This window comes from Silurus meridionalis, chromosome 18, assembly GCF_014805685.1.
Source record: "Silurus meridionalis isolate SWU-2019-XX chromosome 18, ASM1480568v1, whole genome shotgun sequence".
NCBI classification, from domain to species: domain Eukaryota; kingdom Metazoa; phylum Chordata; class Actinopteri; order Siluriformes; family Siluridae; genus Silurus; species Silurus meridionalis.
Genome location: NC_060901.1, coordinates 23,394,998 through 23,414,441, shown reverse-complemented (window position 1 = coordinate 23,414,441; position 19,444 = coordinate 23,394,998). Strand labels below are relative to the sequence as shown.

Sequence of the window (19,444 nt, the reverse complement as noted above, 5' to 3'; positions counted from 1 at the left end):
TCCCCCGAAAAGAACTCTAACCACAGTGCTGTTCTATTACTAGTACGCCGTTCCCAGCTCATTCGTCGCTGTGTAACAAACGATGGGTGATGAAATACTAGAAGTTTTTATTAAAGGCAATATTTAGTGTCCAAATGTGTTGCTGCCCAAATAGGACACGCATCTGGATTTCATTTAGTTTTACGGCATTTGGCAGATGGTCTTGCAATAATCGTATATTTTCATTTAACCCTCTGTGCTCAGGGGGGCGCTGTATCATTTTCTGACCCTTCGTTTTGACCCCCAGCTTTCTAACATCAACTGGGATATGAGAGAAAATGTGAAGAGTTTCCCTGTTGGATCAATAAAGCATTTAAGAAAAAAACCGTTTGAAGCTAATTAGCAAAAGAGGAACCCCCTAGAAATGTGTTTATGCTCACACAGGAAGTAGGTGTCCCACAAAGATCACACTGAGAAATAAAGGGTGGAAGTTGAAGGCAAAAACACAAAGACTTACAGAGAGTCGCTTTAATTTTCCATTCCGGCCGTCCACTATAAAACACACGCTGAACATAAACACGTTTTAATGACGGAAATGAGAAAATAAATAAAACATGACTGCATGTCTGGTATCTCCCAAAACAAAGTCCATCCGCACGCCATTTTTGGGACTCGTGTGTATGAACAAATAAGAGAAAACGAACTGAAAGCAAACACCATGATCTCAAGTGACTTTACAATCCACGTGGTATCGTTTTTACAGTACTGTACTGTAAATCGCTGTAAATTACGTGATACGTTCAATTATTAACAGTACACTACCGCATACTGATCACCATTCTTTAAGGCGGGTTAATCAGCGTTTTCACACGTGGTCCTGAATTTTGTGACGTGAAATTTGGGGAAACCCTGTAATGACAATTTATATATATATATATAAATATATATATATATAATATTAATAATCAAATAAATGCTATTAGCAGGACCAATCAATCTAATCCAGCAGAACACAGCGGTGCAACAGTTCACACACGTTTTACACGATTTTCTGTTCCATTCATTACCATTTGAACAAAGCATTGCTTCCTTTTCCGAGATTTAGAACGAGTTCAAAGAATGCAGACTAAAAATAAATAAAAAAAACCCGACGAAATGCTGCTGTTGTACAACATGGTAACGGGGCCACTTTTTCCACGTTTCCTTCGCAATGGAAATATAACGATTTTAACAAATCGGATGATTCTTTTTCCTGCGTTTTGGTTTCTTTCGATGGCCGCCTTCCTGCAGCTGCAAAGCCGTTCTCAAAGTGAAGCCTGTATTCTGAACGTTTAAAAAGTTGGCGCGTACATACCTACGGTGAAACCGTGGAGACCAAAATAAAGCGAGCCGCTCAATCCGAGGTCAATCCGGTGCAAACGGCAACGGACGTTTACAATGCGGCCCTTTGTTTAACTCGTCTGAGTTGTTTTTTTTTTCCACTGCATTACAATGACTTCGTTCTTCAGCCGGATTCCAGCATGTCCTCGAATCACAGATCTCTGATTTGAAATGGAGTGATGGAGTGGTGCTTTAACGTAAAATAAACTAAATCGTATACACATTACATTCAAAACCATAGGGTTTTTTTTTGACCGTTTCGAACACATTTCAGCCATGACAATGCTCAGGATTACGATTCGAGGTTTTGGCTGTTTTTTTTGATTGGAGTCTAGATAAGAGGTCAGCGGACAAGATATGCACTGCTGCTGACTGTTTGCTCGGTTTAAACGTGTTTCAACATACAGATAACAAGGAAAACCTCCCTATTGTGGGACGCATAAAGGTATATCTTATCTAAAACATCCATACAGCGTGTGGTACAGCATGTAGACATGGCGCTGTGCTGGTTTAGTTGGAATTTAAAGAGATAATGCACACTATGGACAAAAGCTTTTTTGATCATTAATTTCCGCATTTACTTCTGCTATAATAACGTCACTCTTCTGGGAAGATGTTCCACTGGATTTTGGAATGTGGTTGAGAAGATTGGTTTGATGTTGGTGAGACCTGAGGTGTCTTTCCAATTCCTTTTAAAGGTGTTCAATAGGGTTGAGTTCAAAGCTCTGTAGCAGATGATGGTGGTTTGGTCATGCTGGAACAGGTTTGGTCGAAGTGAAGGCAAAATGTATTTCTAACACACACAAAGACGTCCTATACAATTGTACAAGTGTGCGCTTCCAACATTGTGGGAACAGTTCGGAGAAGATCAACATACGGCTGAAAACGTCAGGTGTCTATATATTCGTCCACATCCGAAAATGTAAAAAAATAATAATAATTGAAAGTGGTTAAATGAACATCATGAGGTTAGAACTCGACATGAAAACAATGCAGTTACAGAATACAAATCAAAAAGAATTCATATGAATTAATTAATAAACAAAGGAAGGTTCAGAAATTTAAAACCTTCCGGATTTTTCTTCTTTTATTCAAATTTATTATTAAGCTATTTCTCAACACGTTTTCTTACAGACTTTCTTCTCCTAAACGCTAAAGAACAGTGTGTATAGAAATAAACATCTTTGTAACTATACAAGACAAACATTGTTGATAGAATTCTCTATAAAAATCAGTAAAAAAATTTAAAAATAATCACAATCTATTCATTAAACTAAAAAGAACCAAAATCCTTTGCTACAACTGCGATACCTTCCTGATCTTATGAGCTTAAACGCGAGATCCAGAGCAGAACAATGAGCAGTAAAGCAGCCAACGGACTCGAGATTCCTTCAGCAGAATTAAAGAGACGGATTCGTCCCTCCACGGAAGGGTGGACCCTCTGCCTCTCGGTCACGTAGCGAGCGAAGACGGATATGTCGAGGTCGCCTGTGAAGAAATTGAAAGGTTACAGAATGATAAATGTATTTATTTCTCCGCAAAAGACAAACGTTCACTAGTTCCGGAATTATTCACGTTTTTTTTTTTGTTTTCTCCACTTTTATTGATTCATCCTTGAGTTTTAAGGGGACTGAGGTGATTTTTGTCTGATTTGCATTGTTGTTCTTCCATTGAAATACATCAATGGATTAAAAAATACATAAATAAATAATGCTGGGATTTGACCTCATGACCATCCAAATCAGAAGTCCAGCATCTTAACTCCTTTTGTTTGGTCCTTTGTTGACTGTCATGGGTTTGTGTGCTAACTTCAATTAGCTCATGAGTTAACGGTCAGTTTAGCCAAGAGCTTAGCCGAGGCTGTGAGGAGAGGTGATGTCAACACATTTGGCTTATTGGATGTACACGGTGCTCCCTGTGACTGTTCTTTTACAAATCTGAAGGCACTCGATTGTATTGTGTCTTTAGATGGCGCTATAATCAAATTTTGCCTTCACTTGAACTCGGAAACCTGAACCTGTTCCAGCATGTCGATGCGATGCACAAAGTGAGCTCCTTGAAGATCTGGTTTACATGCTTTGGAGAGGAAGATCTTGCTGCTATAGAGCTCTGATCTCATCCCTACTGAACACCTTTGGGATGAATGTGAACGCTGACTGCACCCCAGGTCTCCTCACCTACATCAGTACCTGCCTTTCATAACACCCTTGTGGCTGATGAACAGAAATATCCATCACTCCAAAATCTGGTGGAACATCTTCCCAGAAGAGTGGAGGGAATTATAAGAGTCTTTTGCCAATACAGTGTATATATAGTACATACGGCTCACCACTCACCACTGTCATGCTTCAGCTTCTCCTCCTTTATCATAGAGAAACCGTCTCCTCCGTCCGCCAAGTAGGACGGCATGACGATCTTGTAGACTTTATTGGGGTCCAGGGGCTCGTAATGCGGCACACGACACCCGGTACACAGCACAAGTGCCTTCTTCACTCTCCCACCAGGGGGCTTAGTGAGGTCATACTCTAACTGAAAACCTACACACACACACACACACACACACACACACACACACACACACCATTATCAATAGGACAAATAACAGCAGCCTACTTGGATTATTAATTGAACAGATAAGACTTTCCCATGAGGTTTATCTTCTGTTGTCCTGTGGACAAAATACTTTGGTAAGAACAACGTGTGCTTTAGCAGGAAAGAAAGAAAAAGGGTTAGTCAGTTTTTAATTGAGTCGGACTACTACTTCTGCTGCAAAAAAAAATAATACTCTAAAAAATAAAAGGGAAGACAAACTGGGTGCTTCGTAAGCTGCGAGTCCATTTAGCAAACAGGAAGTTGCAAGATAACGCCTTTCGATTCACTCTTGACCTGTTGTCTAGCCAATGAGCTTCTTGGCTACACGTTGCTGATATTAATTCAAATATGATGTTTAGACATGTAATGATGTGGAGCAAAGCGACACCGTATTGGTCTTGGTGAAAAGTGGAGCGAAGAGCAACATACTACATAATAACACTAGAGCAATACTACAGCTTCAGGGATGTTGATTGAAACCCGACATCATCTTGCTTTTTTATAAAATATAGATAAAAAAGATGATGTCATCCCTGAAGCTGTTGTATGGCTCGAGTGTTGCGTTTTTAGACGAGAATAGCGTCTGTTGTAACGACTCCGAAACCTTGCACAACGGTACCTTGTTACAATAGTGTTCTCTCTCAAGGGCATCGCTAAACCCCGTGCTCTAAACAATAACTGGCACAAAGCAGCTTTACAGAACCCTGAATAATGAAGTTAAAAAAAATACCGGTGACAGAAATGAAATCAGATGGGAAAAAAAACCTACAGAGGACAAAGAGGAACTCTTTTTTAGTGGCACTGGATATTAGAAATAAAATACTGGTTTAGAGACAGTGACATTGAGTAAAAGACAGGAGGTGGAGCTGGAGGTAGCAGAGCTGAAGATGTTGAGATGTTCGTTGGGAGTGATGACGATGGACAGGATTAAAAACGAGTTTATGAGAGGGACAGCGCATGTAGGACGTTTTGGGGATAAAAGTGAGAGAGGTGAGATTGAGATGGTTTGGACATGTGCAGAGGAGGGACATGGGGTATATCAGTAGGAGAATGCTGAGGATGGAGCCACCAGGAAGGAAGAGAAGAGGAAGACCAAGGAGGAGGTTTATGGATGTGGTGAGGGAAGACATGCAGGTAGTTGGGTTGAAAGAGGCAGATGTAGAGGACAGGGGGGTGTGGAGACGGATGATCTGTGTGGTGACCCCTAATGGGAGAAGCTGAAAGAAGAAGACTGTACATCGAGATGAAATGTAAAAATAAATACCTGAGACCTGAAGGAACTCTCCAGTGGAGCCTCCATATCTGTGTACGCTGTGCTCGAAAGCCCGGAGCAGTGTGGAGCCTTTCACCTGAACCAGATCATACGTTCCACCAAACGGCAGCACAGAGAGAATATCCTCCATAGTGATGCTACCTGAGATACAAATTCAACCACACAGGTCAGTATCAAGTCTTTAGAGGCCCAAAAGCAGCACAAGACTGAATGAGGTGAATTTTAGCATCTTGAGGACGATAAGTTGAATTCGACTTCTATAACACTTTTAACAATTGACATTGTCCCAATTTAGATTTAGAGAAATCTATAGATTGCGATCCCACGATCATATACAACGTCTCCGGATGCAGTACCATTAACGGTAGACTTCATTTAAACTCGGAGACCCAAAACTGCTCATGGCAATGTGTACAAATCCAGCTCTATGAAGAGCTGCTTTACATGGGCAGGAGCTTTTTTTTTTTTTAAACCGCACTCAGACCATTAGTATGCAAGAACTTAAGACATAGTCAAGTAGTAGAAATATAAAAGAGAAATGTTCACTCTTACTGGAATAATTTTTAGCTACAGGAACTGCATCTACCACTGGTTGGGCAGGCGCATTTCTCGCAAGACGTTGCAACCGTTTCGGCAACAGCGTTTACGCAGTAACAAAAGAAACACTGTTGTGGTAAGAGTGGAATAACGTGTGCAACGCAGACGAGAGGAAGTCGTGAGGGTGCAAAACTGTACTGGGACACGGAAGCAGGTACTGTGGATTTCGCATCTCTTGAGATTTTGTCCTATGAACACATGAAACGATCCCCAATAGACTATTCTCTTCATTTTATGGCGTCTCTCATGGGATCGCTACTACAAGGTTGCGGTTTCCATCCAATCAAATTTCAGACGTCACATAACGTGTTGACGGGGTCAAAGATTCAACACTTGCGGGTGCTTGCGCAAGTTTGACAAATTGGGACGTCTAGATGACTGGTTTAGAGCGTCTCCAAAACTGCAGCTCTTGTGGGATGTTCCTGGTCTGCAGTGAACAGTATCTAAAGGAACAGTGGTGAACCGGTGACGATCCAACATACGAGCTGCTGTAGATCAAACTGCTGAAGAAGTTCATGCTGTTGATGATTGAAGGGTCACGAATGTTTTGGCAGGAAAACAATATTAGGCAGGTGGTCTTAATGTTATGCCTGGTTGGTGTATGTTTACACGGATTTTCATTCCACAATGGCTGACGGAGGAGATGAAATTGATTTGGTCGCACTTACAATGACATGGACTTCGGATCTTGCGAGGAAATGCCAGACGAACAGTTCAAAGGCATAAAGGAGACTTGTTGAATTGTGTTGATTGGGTTTTTGCTTTAGTAATGGCATTCACTCTTGCTGTCTTCGATGCAGCGCTCTGTTATACTGCTTTTTCTGTATAATACTGATGGATTCTAGAGCAATGGTCGAGGTGAACCGATTCAGGTAGGACATCACCGAAGGTCTAGGTGGGAAATGCATGGCCACTGCATTCATGGGATGCTCATAAAGGACTTGTGGATCTTTTGTCCACATTGTTCATATAGAGTAGATCTGAGACAAACATATTTGTTTTGCCATAAGAAATATGAAGGCAATTTAGAAAACTAACTCTTCTTTGAACATACAGTAACAGTTAAGGCTGTTTTTTGGGTTTTTTTTAAGAAATGAGGAAGTTTATGGTTCTGTGTGTTATTTCTTTGTTAATTTTTGGAACAACGAATAGACTGTTCAGAGAAGATACTTCTCTGTTTGGAGAAAAGTGCTGGGGTAAGCAGTTTAATAACCTTGAAAAATCAAGAAGGGAAGATGGGGATCGAGCTACACATGCATGGTTCATCAGAGTGGATGGTACCACTTTGAAAAAACAAAGGGGGCAAGAACTGCAGGTTTGTCTTTGGACTACAGTTGCCACGAACAGTTTTGCACTCGTCTCCATCAGTGAACCGGTGACGATAAAGAATCGATAATGAACAAATATGGTTCCTGTAAAGGTTCCTCATATCTCCTCAAAGGGCTTTTCTTTGTCAGTGTTGACTCTGACAGGTTTATGGCCGTTATGTTAAAACATGTTAATATAATAGTCTTTTTCGTACAATGGGATTTTGTTTTTAGTCCTTTAGCAAATTAAAGGGAATGATAGCAAAATTAATTATTCATGAACTACATTGTAAATATGGCAGTGTTCTGTCTCAACTCTTGCAGCACTTACTGGTAAGACACAGTTGGTTAGTGATTGGACTGAATGAATAAAATGTTTACTTAAAACATGTAATTGTTGGGTTTGGTCATTGCCTTAAGCGTTTTCATTTCTGGTGATTAATATTTAATTTTCTTTCAGAAGTTCTGTATTTATTTATTAATCCTTCTCTTTTTTATAATACAAAAAATGTTTGTCAATTACTTCGTTTTATACTGATTAAGTGGACTTTTGGCAATAATAATAATAATAATAATAATAATAATAGTAAAAATACATTAAGCAAATTAATCCAAATTATTTATATATTTTTTGTATATTTTTAAATTTTTTTATGTATTTATTTATTTCTGTTGGATTTTTGTTCTTTTATATTTCATTGAAATTGTTATGAAAAATATAAATAAAAAGACTAAACAAAAAAAAATCCCCCATTTCATTGGTGGATGTGAATCATTATACAGAATAATTTCCAATTTTCTGGTTCATGTAAATCAAATTCTCTCACACACTAATTCGGATTACGTTTTGACTGTAACACTTGCATTTCTTGACTGTTCCTTTTGCACGCATTTGCGGAGGGGGTTATGAGTAAGAGCTTACAGCAGAAGGGGATTTTCAGTTTTGGCAACGCACAATTGCTTATCGCATGTAACCAGCCTACAGTATTTCCCAAGTCAACATCGTACCAATTTTTTTGACCATGTTACTAACGATTTTGCTCGTCATATAGTTCAGATTTCTTTTGCACATACAACAGAAGCATTTCGAATGGCATTGCCATATTTCATTACGTTTATAATCTGCACTACGTATGAAAATCACTATAACTGGCAACTTTTTTAAAGAATTTTGAACTTACTGTCTCACTTCAATTTTTTTCTTTCAATCTGTTTGTATAAAAATATCTGCTTTTTATGTATACATTTCGTTCTTTCTTGCTTCCTCCATCCCTCCTTTCTTTCTTTCTTTCTAGTTTAATTTTGCTGATCCTCTCTGCTTTCATCAGCACAAACACTGTTGTCACAGAAGAGAGAACAGTCTTGCAATCTACAGTATAGTGTGCAACCACACACACACACACACACACACACACACACACACACACACACACACACACACACACACACACCATTTCTGTTTTTCTCATCAATAGGGCCCCTTATTCCTCCTCCATTTAAAATACAGGCACTAACGTGGCTCCACTGGAGTTCGTCTGGATATTTGATGTTATGATGGACCTGTGAAAAGGGACAGAACGCCACACTGGATTAAACTAAACAGTAACTAATAAAAAAACCCCACAAAATGTATAATAATAAATGATCATTCGTCGGCATCTACGACATTAACGAGGGCATTTATCGCTATAAATAATGACTGATGGCTGACCATGGCATCGCAGATCAAGTTTCCCAGGTTGCATTCGCGAAATCGACACTCTTCAAACGTCCCATTCAGATAGACCAGAGTCGTCCCCACGAACAGAGACGAGTAATTGGCCAGGCTGACCTTCCAGGCGTCCACTTCTGTCTTAATGTTTGGGTCTAGAAGGACAACAAGAGGCTTATGTAGTTATATATGTACATAAATAGTACATAAAAATTGTGTAATCATGCCTAGGTGTGATATTATAAATAAATGAATAAATAGATAAATAAATAAATAATAATAATAATAATAATAAAATAAAAATAATAAAATGAAATAATATATATATTTTTTTCTTTGTATTATTATTATTTATTTTTTTATTAATTTTTTTATCAAACTTGGACTGAAAACCACTGTCTAACCCAGAAATGGAATGTTTTTCCATCTTCTGACTGGAGACGTCGCCCCACAGCCACTTATACTGTGCTGTATATAATGAATGCATTATACCCACTAACAGTCGTGTCTGAAATAAGTTTTCATGTTCAGTGGCTTGAACAGAGAGAAACCGTGCATTCAGAAAGTATTAAAACCCCTTCACTATTTTCTCATTTTTCCTGATACTACAGTCATTCGTATTGAGAATTTCTTGGAAAACATAGTTCTAAAAATGTGTAAATTAAAAATAATAATTAAAAATCTTTACTCAGTACTTAGTTGAGGCCCCTTTGGCTGTAATTACAGCCTCAAATCTTTGTTTTTTAGTCTTTCTTGGGTGGGACGTAACAAACTTTGCGCACTAGGATTGGGGGATTTTCAGCCGATCTCCATTGCAAATCCTCTCAAGCTGGGTCAGGATGGATGGGGAATGTCAGTGGACAGTCACGTTCAGGTTTCTCCAGAGATGTTCAATAAGGTTCAAGTCAAGACTAGAACATTCACAGAGTCGTCTCTAAGCCACTCCTGTTGTGCTTCGGAAAGCTCCCGAGCTCTGTGAGGACATTTCTGTACTTTTCTCTCAATCCTGACCAGTCCTGCCAAGTTCCTGCTGCAGAAAAACACCAAGGCCGGTGATAAATGGTGCCTGGTTTCCTCCAGACATAAGGTTTAGAACTGTGGTTCAACAGTTTCATTTTGGTTTCATCAGACCAGAGAATCTTGTTTCAAGCAGTCTGAAAGTCCTTCCGGTGCATGCTGACAAACTCTAAGCAGGCTTCCATGGGTTTTTCACTGAAGCAAGTCTCCCATTCTGCTATAAAGCCCAGATCAGTGGGGGGCTGCAGTGATGTTCGTCTTTCTGTAACTTTGTCTCCACACAGGATCTCGGGCGCTCTAGCGACTATCGGGTTTTCATAACCAAATAAAAAAAAAAAAAACAGTGGGGGTATGAATACTTTCTGAATGCACTTCAATTCCATGTTTCATTACTCTTCACTTGGCAGATGCATGACAAAGATCAAGGCTAATGACAGGTACATGTCCTGAGAGATGAACCGTAAAGATAAAAGGGCCTTTTTATTGATTCTTTTGAAACAACAAGTTCCGTAATAAAGATTAAAGCGGGTTCAATTTTGAACCCGGATCAGTTGAATTTCCACTGAAATAATTAATCATTAATAATAATTAGCTATAATCAGAAATAATCAGCTATGAATCATTAATCTATGTCCTTTCGATTTAAACACAATTGTGTGCATGGAAATGCGACAGATCCGGATTTAAAATTAACTCGGACAAACGCACTTTCAACTTTAGATCTGTATTTCTATAAAAAAAACAACTATAATAAAATGAATTTTAGCAAACTTTTAACAGTTTTTTAGTCCAGGAAATGATCTCACGTTGACCGCATTCGCTGCATACATTATTCGAATTTTAGAAGTTCACATCATGTATGCAGCGAATGAGGTCGCGTGAGATCATTTCCTGGGCTAAAAAAAAAAACCCCAAACAAACATGATAATAAAATAACACACATTATTACCAAACATTGCCAAAGAAACTTAGAAACAATGTAGAATTGCTGCGTGATTTTCTGTACCAAACCCCATTTCATTTTCCTGTAATTATTATGATTTTTATTATTACTTAGAGGTTTCCAGTTCTCTATTTTCAGTGCAATAGTGGTAAAAAGAAAAACGTTTCGACACAGGAAACCTTTCAGAACAAAGTCTCTATTCAACCTCTTAAGGTTACCCCACAAACTGTTGCGCTCCGTCCTCCGGCTTCCTGTAGCTGCCAGCTTGAGATTTAAAACCCTGATTCCCGCCTACGAAGCCGAAACCGGAACAACGCTCCTCTACCTCACGCTGCACCCCACTCTGCACCCCACTCCCTCTATCCTCTACCACTGCTCATTGTAAAACATGCCTCCAGACTCTTCTCTGTTCCCAGGCACAGAGGTGGTGGCACATGTTTTTCTGACTCACTGACATTAACAATTAACTTTACAAGCTCTAATTGTACCGCACACACCCACAATGTTTATTCCTTCAATGTTTAATAGGTACATTGCGTTTGATACGTCATTAACCCCCCCCACACAGATTATGCAGAAAACACAACACACACTGCATTCAAAAACCAGCTGAGAAGGACATGTGGTTATGCTTCCTTTGGCTGTGCAAAAGTTCTGAGTCAGCAGGAAGTGTGGTTTCTCCACCATCTATCGATCTGTCGCTCTATTTACCAATCTATATTTATGTTCATTGGATCTATCTATCTGTGGAGGTGGAAGCTTAGTGGTTAAGGCAATGGATCTGAAAGTAATGAGTTCAAATCCCAGTCAAAAAAAACCTGCCCCCACACCCCCGAATTGAGAAATCGTATGTCACTAGTGCTCATCATACGGAGTCCAATAAAATACCAAACCTCAGGTTTTCTTCCATCGCTCACCTTCAATGATACTGCTGTTCAGGAGAATTGGATTTCCTGTGGCTTTTATCACGTTTCCATTAGCATCAAAAGTCACTTTGAGATAGCCAAGGTATTTCCCGAAAGCATACGCCTGGACCACTGGCACCTGGTGACCGTCTTCGGATTGTACTAATAATGGGTAGGGTCCTACTGGAACTTCAGAGGATGGGGGATTGCCTGCACACACACACACACACACACACACACACACACACACACACACACACACACACACACACACGCTCTTTACTTATATCCCTGCTATATTGGGTAAATTCTCATTACTTATATTGTAATTAAATTTGATACAACAAAAGATTATACTGAAGATTGGATTCTATTCCTGGGATTCTATTTTTTTTCATTAAAAACATTATGTCATCTGGTGTGTATGCTTATGTGTATGGTTCTTTATTCAAAAACCCAGACCAGGAGGTGTGTACCAAAGATATTGGCAAAAAAAATGGGACACCTGGTCATAAGGACGGTATGTGATTTTTGAGCGTCACGTTCCACATTTAGTCCCAGTTCACACTTATAATTCCCTTCACTCTTCTGGGAAGATATTCCACCAGATTTTGGAGTGTGTGTTCTTATGGATATTTGTGTTCATCAGCCACAAGGGTGTTATGAAAGGCAGGTACTGATGTAGATGAGGAGACCTGGGTGCAGTCAGCGTTCACATTCATCCCAAAGGTGTTCAGTAGGGATGAGATCAGAGCTCTATAGCAGCAAGATCTTCCTCTCCAAAGCATGTAAACCAGATCTTCAAGGAGCTCACTTTGTGCATTGCATCGAAATTTTATTATAGCGCCATCTAAAGACGTCCTGTACAGTTGAGTCCCTCCAGATTTGTGGTAACAGTTTGGAAAAGAACCACATATGGCAGGAAAGGTCAGGTGTCCCAATACTTTTGGCAATATAGTTGTATAGTAAAATATCGAAAAAATCTGTTTTTGAATATGATTTTTTTTATGAGTGGATAATAAAGGAGGGATAATATTACAGTCTGGTAAATCTTCAGGCAGAGGGCTGGATTGTATTGGTGGAAAATGGGATTATCCCACCGTGAAATGGGAAATGGGTGCAATGCAGCGGGTCGGGTTACAATTGACACTCTGCAAAGGTGTTCGGAGACCCGGGATCCAGATCAGTAAAAGTTTCCACACAATCATCCACAGAAGGTAAACAAATTCCTAAGATACTGCAGGAAGATGATTGATTTAGTCCAATAATGATTTATTGTGACGAAGAAAAAAGTGTTTTTAAAGGGTGAAACATAATAAAGTATTATGAACTGATTTACAGTAAAGCGTTTTGAACTGGGGACTTAACGTAAAGCATTATGAACGAATGATTATGAAAATATTATTTGTTGTAAAGCACTAAGAATAAGTTATTATGAATGAGTGATTTAACATAAAGCATTGGAACATGTGAAATACTGTAGTGTCATGAAGGAGTGATTTAACATAAAGCATTATGAACGAGTGAAGCACTGTAAAGTGTTATGAAGAAGTGAAGCACTGTAAAGTGTTATGAACGAGTGAAGCACTGTAAAGTGTTATGAAGAAGTGAAGCACTGTAAAGTGTTATGAACGAGTAAAGCACTGTAAAGTGTAATGAACGAGTGAAGCACTGTAAAGTGTAATGAACGAGTGAAGCACTGTAAAGTGTTATGAACGAGTAAAGCACTGTAAAGTGTAATGAACGAGTGAAGCACTGTAAAGTGTAATTAAGAAGTGAAGCACTGTAAAGTGTAATTAAGAAGTGAAGCACTGTAAAGTGTAATGAAGAAGTAAAGCACTGTAAAGTGTTATGAAGGAGTGAAGCACTGTAAAGTGTTATGAAGGAGTAAAGCACTGTAAAGTGTTATGAACGAGTAAAGCACTGTAAAGTGAAATGAACGAGTGAAGCACTGTAAAGTGTAATTAAGAAGTGAAGCACTGTAAAGTGTAATTAAGAAGTGAAGCACTGTAAAGTGTAATGAAGAAGTGAAGCACTGTAAAGTGTTATGAAGAAGTGAAGCACTGTAAAGTGTTATGAAGAAGTGAAGCACTGTAAAGTGTTATGAAGAAGTGAAGCACTGTAAAGTGTTATGAAGAAGTGAAGCACTGTAAAGTGTTATGAACGAGTGAAGCACTGTAAAGTGTAATGAAGAAGTGAAGCACTGTAAAGTGTTATGAAGAAGTGAAGCACTGTAAAGTGTTATGAAGAAGTGAAGCACTGTAAAGTGTAATGAATGAGTGAAGCACTGTAAAGTTTTATGAAGAAGTGAAGCACTGTAAAGTGTTTTGAAGGAGTGAAGCACTGTAAAGTGTTATGAACGAGTAAAGCACTGTAAAGTGTTATGAAGAAGTGAAGCACTGTAAAGTGTTATGAAGAATTGAAGCACTGTAAAGTGTTAAGAAGAAGTGAAGCACTGTAAAGTGTTTAAAGGAGTAAAGTACTGTAAAGGAGTAGAATACTGTAAAGCATTATGAAAGAGTAAAGCACAGTAAAGCGTTGCAAAGGAGTGATTAACTGTAAAAGATTATGAATAAGTGAATAAAATCCTTATAAAAAACTGATCAAACATAATGAAGTAGTGAATAAAAAAAACATTATGGAAGAGCAAATTGATGACCAAGTCACCAGTCACAAAGCATAATAAAACACTAAATAACAATAAAGCATCATATAAATTAAAGTAATTCAAGGAAAAAGCTTTGAAACAGTGGATCACAGTGAAGATTATGAATGAAAACATTCTAAAAAAATATCACGATGGACTAAATGAACATTATAAAAAAGTCAACTATTACAAAGCATTAACAAAGTGACAATATAAGTGTTTGTCCGTGCCACTGTTTATTTGACGTGTGTTTAACCTTTATTGATTATTTGATCAATCTTCCTTTAAATAGAGTTCCTTTAAAAGAAATATACCTGTGTATAAAAAAGTGTTGGTGTGTCCTCCGATCACCACGTCCACGCCGCGGACCCTTCTGGCGATCTCTTTGTCCATTTCAAATCCGGAATGGCCGAGAGCGATGATCTTGTTAACGCCCATGGTGCCGAGTTTGTCTACCTCATGCTGCAAAATAGCAACCTCCTCCTCGAAATGCAGGTGCGGTCCTGAGAAACCAAATAATCCTCAATAAAAAAACAACTACACCACCGTTTTATGGTTTAATAAAAATGACAAAAATGTCTAAAACATTACGAAAGAAAGCCTCAGACGGTCTTTATTTAGCATGGCTTGATTTAAAACTCCACTTTAAAAGGAATAGTTGAATTTCGAAGTACCTGGCATCGACAGGGACGGCGTCTCCCTGGACGTGTATCCAACCACGCCGACTTTCTCGTTGCCGACGGTGAACGTTTTCGAAGGAAAATATAACCCGCTAATCTGTTGCGCGACAGGGTCAACAGCCTTGATGTTTGCGCTGAGTACAGTGCAATTCACATCCTGTAGGAAAGGCTTGAGGCCATCCACTCCATTGTCGAACTCATGGTTTCCTAAAGCCTGCAAGGTGGAGTCACAAAAATAAAAGAAAGGGCTTAATGTCAACGAAGTGTCACACCTCAGATCGCTTCCTAAAACAAACCTCGTGATTACGGGAATAGACCGTTTTAGTGATATTATTTTGGTGCTAAAAACGGAACGTGGAAACTTGCGAAAAACAAAACATGTCCCTCACGCGAACAACAAACCCAACTCTCCAGATAATCCGAAAACCGCAACCCAAGAGATTTAAAGGCAGCTGTGCCCGATCGGCTCCAAAAGCGCCTACTGCTGTAAATCACTGAGGTCCACCTGCAAATCTTTCACGCTTATTATAGCCATGAAACGAGAGGCCAACCCTAAACCTTCCATGCTTATTACGCCTTTACAAAGGCTTTGCTTAGCTTCAAAGCCTTCACTTGGGATTGGTACAGGTTGAGGCTTTCAGCCAAACTCGGAGGGACGCCTTAACTCCAGGAACAGGATGACAAGGAAGCGCATTTCGGAAAATGCGAACCGCATGGGGAAAAACGCCTTCACTGTTTACGTGAGTCTGGTGTCCCAAACGACCAGTCAAAAAAAGGACCGGCCGCTATAATTACAGCTCTGGTGGTTAGCAAGTCACTGGAGGAACTTCCAGGTGGTCAAACTACACAAGTTCGCTAGCCGTTCAGCACCCTAATTTTTTTCCAAGACTACACCCGTGACAACGGAACCAACACCAAACAATGATGGAAGACATTTGGCTTACTGGGTGTTTCCTCACTTTCAGGACAAGGTTCATACCGTGACTCAGAGTTCTCTAGTGGATTTCCATATATAGAAAAGTTAATGTTCCAAACAACAACAAAAAAATACGACTACAGAGAAAAAACTTGGAAACGAAACCCCCAAACAACAAGAAGTTCGACACCGATTCTGTATTTTATTGCAGTTTATTTTAGTTCTCCGATTATTGGCTCACAATTTCTTTATTTTTCTTTCCACTGCATTAAATCTGTCCAGATACACACTCACACTTAGGGTCAAAACTCACAGTCCCAGTCAGAAAGCCAGTCTAATGGAACATCTTCCCAGAAGAGTGGAGATTATTATAACAGCAGCTGGATACTGAATGTGGAATGGGAATATTAAATTACATAGCTGCCTTTTCCTTGTTTTTAAATAAAAAATGTTGGAGACTTTGTTACGTGAGAACCTTGAGGTTGAGAATTCCCACCCAAACAATCCATCTCGTGACATTCACAGATGCAACCCCCCCAGAACCGCAGAATAAAAACGGAGATAGTGTAGAACATTCTGTTCCTCATCCATCATTTCTATGTATTATGTATCTCAGTGTGTCACAGGGTGTTAATTAATTATCTGGAACAGCATGTCTGGCAGCTCCGTTTCAAATCCCAGGTCTTTCTAATACGTCATTGTTTCTATAGCAGTGTATTCACACAGACTGATTTGGCAAATGTGCAACATTTACAAAGTGATTTCATTATTTAAAAAAAAGTGGTGCAGAAAATATTATATTGCTGATATACTGAAAGTTCCTGAGATGTTTTTTTATGCAAGGAATCTCAGTTTTCCCCTCATGGGACTTTTCGAAGGTTCTCAGTATCATAACAATCAATATCCCCCTGGATATCAAATGAACATGCACATCAAAATTTTGGAATATTTAAACATCTTTTCCATATGTTCTTCTTCTCCACAACTGTTAGCACAAGCTTGGAGGCACACATGAGGTTTTAGGATGCCAGCTCCATGAACATCCCTTATGTTGGAGTGGAAGATCTCCTGCTATAGTGACATATTAAACATTTTAAGGATAAACCTTAAGCATCTTCACCCTACATTTACTCCCTATAACCAACAAGCTGAATGCTTACAAATCTCCAGAAGCACACTCCAAAATCTAGTGGAACATCTTCCCAGAAAAGTGGTGCAGAAAATATTAAATTGCTGATATACTGAAAGTTCCTGAGATTTTTTTTTTTTAATGCAAGGAATCTCAGTTTTCCCCTCATGGGACTTCTCAAAGGTTCTCAGTATCATAACAAGCTATATCTAAAAAAAAAGAGAGAAGCTTAGATAGATAGAGAGCGTAACTGTAAATCTGGACCCCATGGAGGAAAATCTAACCCTCCATGTGCCCATCTTCTGAACATATTGAGAAGTTTATCACATGAACATACACATCAAGATCTGAACATCTGAACATCTTTTCCATATGTTCTTCTTCTCCAAACTGTTAGCACAAGCTTAGAGGCACACACACACAAACTTTTAGGATGCCAGCTCCATGAACATCCCTTATGTTGGAGTTGAAGATCTCCTGCTATATTAAGGATAACCTACAAGCTAAATCTTCTCAGAAAAGTGGAGGTTCTTATATGAGCTAATGTGGGATGTTTAAAAAGCCCCTACCAATATTATAATGGGAAAAAAAACACGTTTTTTTTTCCATGGTTTATGGAGTAACGGATCAATTTTGTTTTGGATATTACTTTCTATTTGTGTAATCTTTTTCTGCCTGTAACACAAAAATTTTGTTATGGCTTCAATTTAAGATTGGGGGGAAAAAAACAACGAGGACGCTGAAGCTTACGCAGGTGTAAACTAAACATGGCTTAGATACAATGCAGGCTGTGGGGTTTCATCTGGTGGCTCAGTGCAAAACTAACAATTATGGAATGCGGGGTTTATTCGCTGAAAGGTGCCAATGAAGCGAGTAGAGAGCCCAAAATATCGCTTCACACTAGTGTGTAATTATTCTGAAGTGTGGCGCAGGTAATACTCAAAAAAGTGTTAGCTCTGAAATTCAATTGTACGTTTTATTTTCTATTTTAATATATTTATTTCATAACTTTTTTTTTCTTTTTACTTTTTTTTAAAAATAACAGCATTTTTTTATATTTCTGCTTTAGGACTGCGATATTTCTTTTACACACATTACACCTTTTTGTCTTTCTTCCCTTTTTTCAAGAATATTTTTTGTATTTTCCAGTTACAGTGGTAGCGAATCGTTCCTCAAATGCCAAAAGTAATTGCTGTTTTAGGATTGTGTCTGTTGTGTACTTTATTTTTGGGGAAAAAAATTTGGGCCAAGATCATTTGCTTGTTTCTTTTCCTTTAAAACCTGTAAAACTATAGAAAAAAAAGAAGCCAAGCTCCTTCATGAACTTCAGGATTAAAGAGGATAAGGATTTACACTATACAAAGTGTTAGGAAACATTAAGAACACACACACACACACACACACACACACATACACACACACACATGACTCTCACCACTGTTAACTTGCAGTAAATATTTATCAGTTTCCATAGAAACACAATTTGCTGAAGGCTTTTCTGTGTCAATCAAACCTTCATCTCATATCCTACATAGAGTTTTTCTAGAAATGAATAAGAGAATTTCCTCTTTTTTTTCCTCGAACGTTTGTGTGTTGCGTGCATGCCTAAAATGCGTTAAGAAAACATCTGGCGGCGCGCATCTGGATTTGATCCATCGCGACTTACCATGGCATCGTAGCCGAGTTTGTTCATGAAGAACGCCGCCTCTTTGCCTTTATAAATGTTGAACCAGACGGTGCCCTGGAACTGATCCCCGGCGTCCAGCAGGAGCACGTTCTTCTCGCTGCTCCGGATCTCCTTAATTTTGGTGAACCGCCGCGCCACGCCGGCGAAGCAGTCGCCCTTCGTGCACTTGCCCGAGTCCTTGTTGGTCTCCTCGACGCGGGCGTGCACGTCGTTAGTGTGCAGCAACGTGAGTTCCCAATCCGCCGCTACCGCGACCGTCAGCAGCAGCAGCAGCAGAAAGCGGAGAAACGCAAGACCGAGCGGCGCGCGCATACCGTCCAGTGCGCCTCAATTCGGGGAGCGCGCTCAATGCGCACAAAGCGCGTGCCATCGAGTCTTATAAATGCAGAGGCGGAACGTTCTTTCTACCTTCCCACAAACCATCCGCGCGCACTGCACACTTCTAGTGACCCCTACAGAGCATGCATTTACACTTGTGTTTTTTTTTTTTTTTTTACAAAATGGGTGTGGACATCTAACCTCTTATCTTCCATAAAGTTTCTAAGTAAATAAGTGTAAGATGTGTAGGCACTGTCTTAAGATTTTCGCTCTACCTAAAATAAAATGGCCAATAAGCTGTTGCCAATGCATTCACCAAAAATCCATAAGACCATAAGCACGTTTTTTGGAGATGTTTTAAAG

The 19,444-nt window shown here is 39.3% G+C and overlaps 1 protein-coding gene across 1 annotated transcript; it reads right to left on the bottom strand.

Moving 5' to 3' along the window:
- Positions 1 to 492: 492 nt before the first annotated feature.
- Positions 493 to 19,168, bottom strand: nt5e (5'-nucleotidase, ecto (CD73)). Its single transcript, XM_046872503.1, has 9 exons — positions 18,743 to 19,168; positions 15,026 to 15,245; positions 14,666 to 14,854; positions 11,717 to 11,914; positions 8,840 to 8,994; positions 8,580 to 8,688; positions 5,216 to 5,365; positions 3,696 to 3,896; positions 493 to 2,847 (listed from the first exon to the last, which is right to left on the bottom strand). Exons 1-9 carry the CDS (start codon positions 19,073 to 19,075, stop codon positions 2,681 to 2,683), a joined length of 1,722 nt encoding a protein of 573 aa, XP_046728459.1. The 5' UTR covers positions 19,076 to 19,168; the 3' UTR covers positions 493 to 2,680.
- Positions 19,169 to 19,444: the final 276 nt, after the last annotated feature.

Excerpts from the sequence above, each read along its gene's own strand:
- nt5e (XM_046872503.1), bottom strand. The coding sequence starts at position 19,075 with ATGCGCGCGCCGCTCGGTCTTGCGTTTCTCCGCTTTCTGCTGCTGCTG. Across the intron at positions 8,689-8,839 it reads ACTTGATCTGCGATGCCATG|GTCCATCATAACATCAAATA; the intron begins GTCAGCCATCAG and ends CCCTTTTCACAG. Across the intron at positions 3,897-5,215 it reads AGAGTTCCTTCAGGTCTCAG|GTTTTCAGTTAGAGTATGAC; the intron begins GTATTTATTTTT and ends GTGTGTGTGTAG.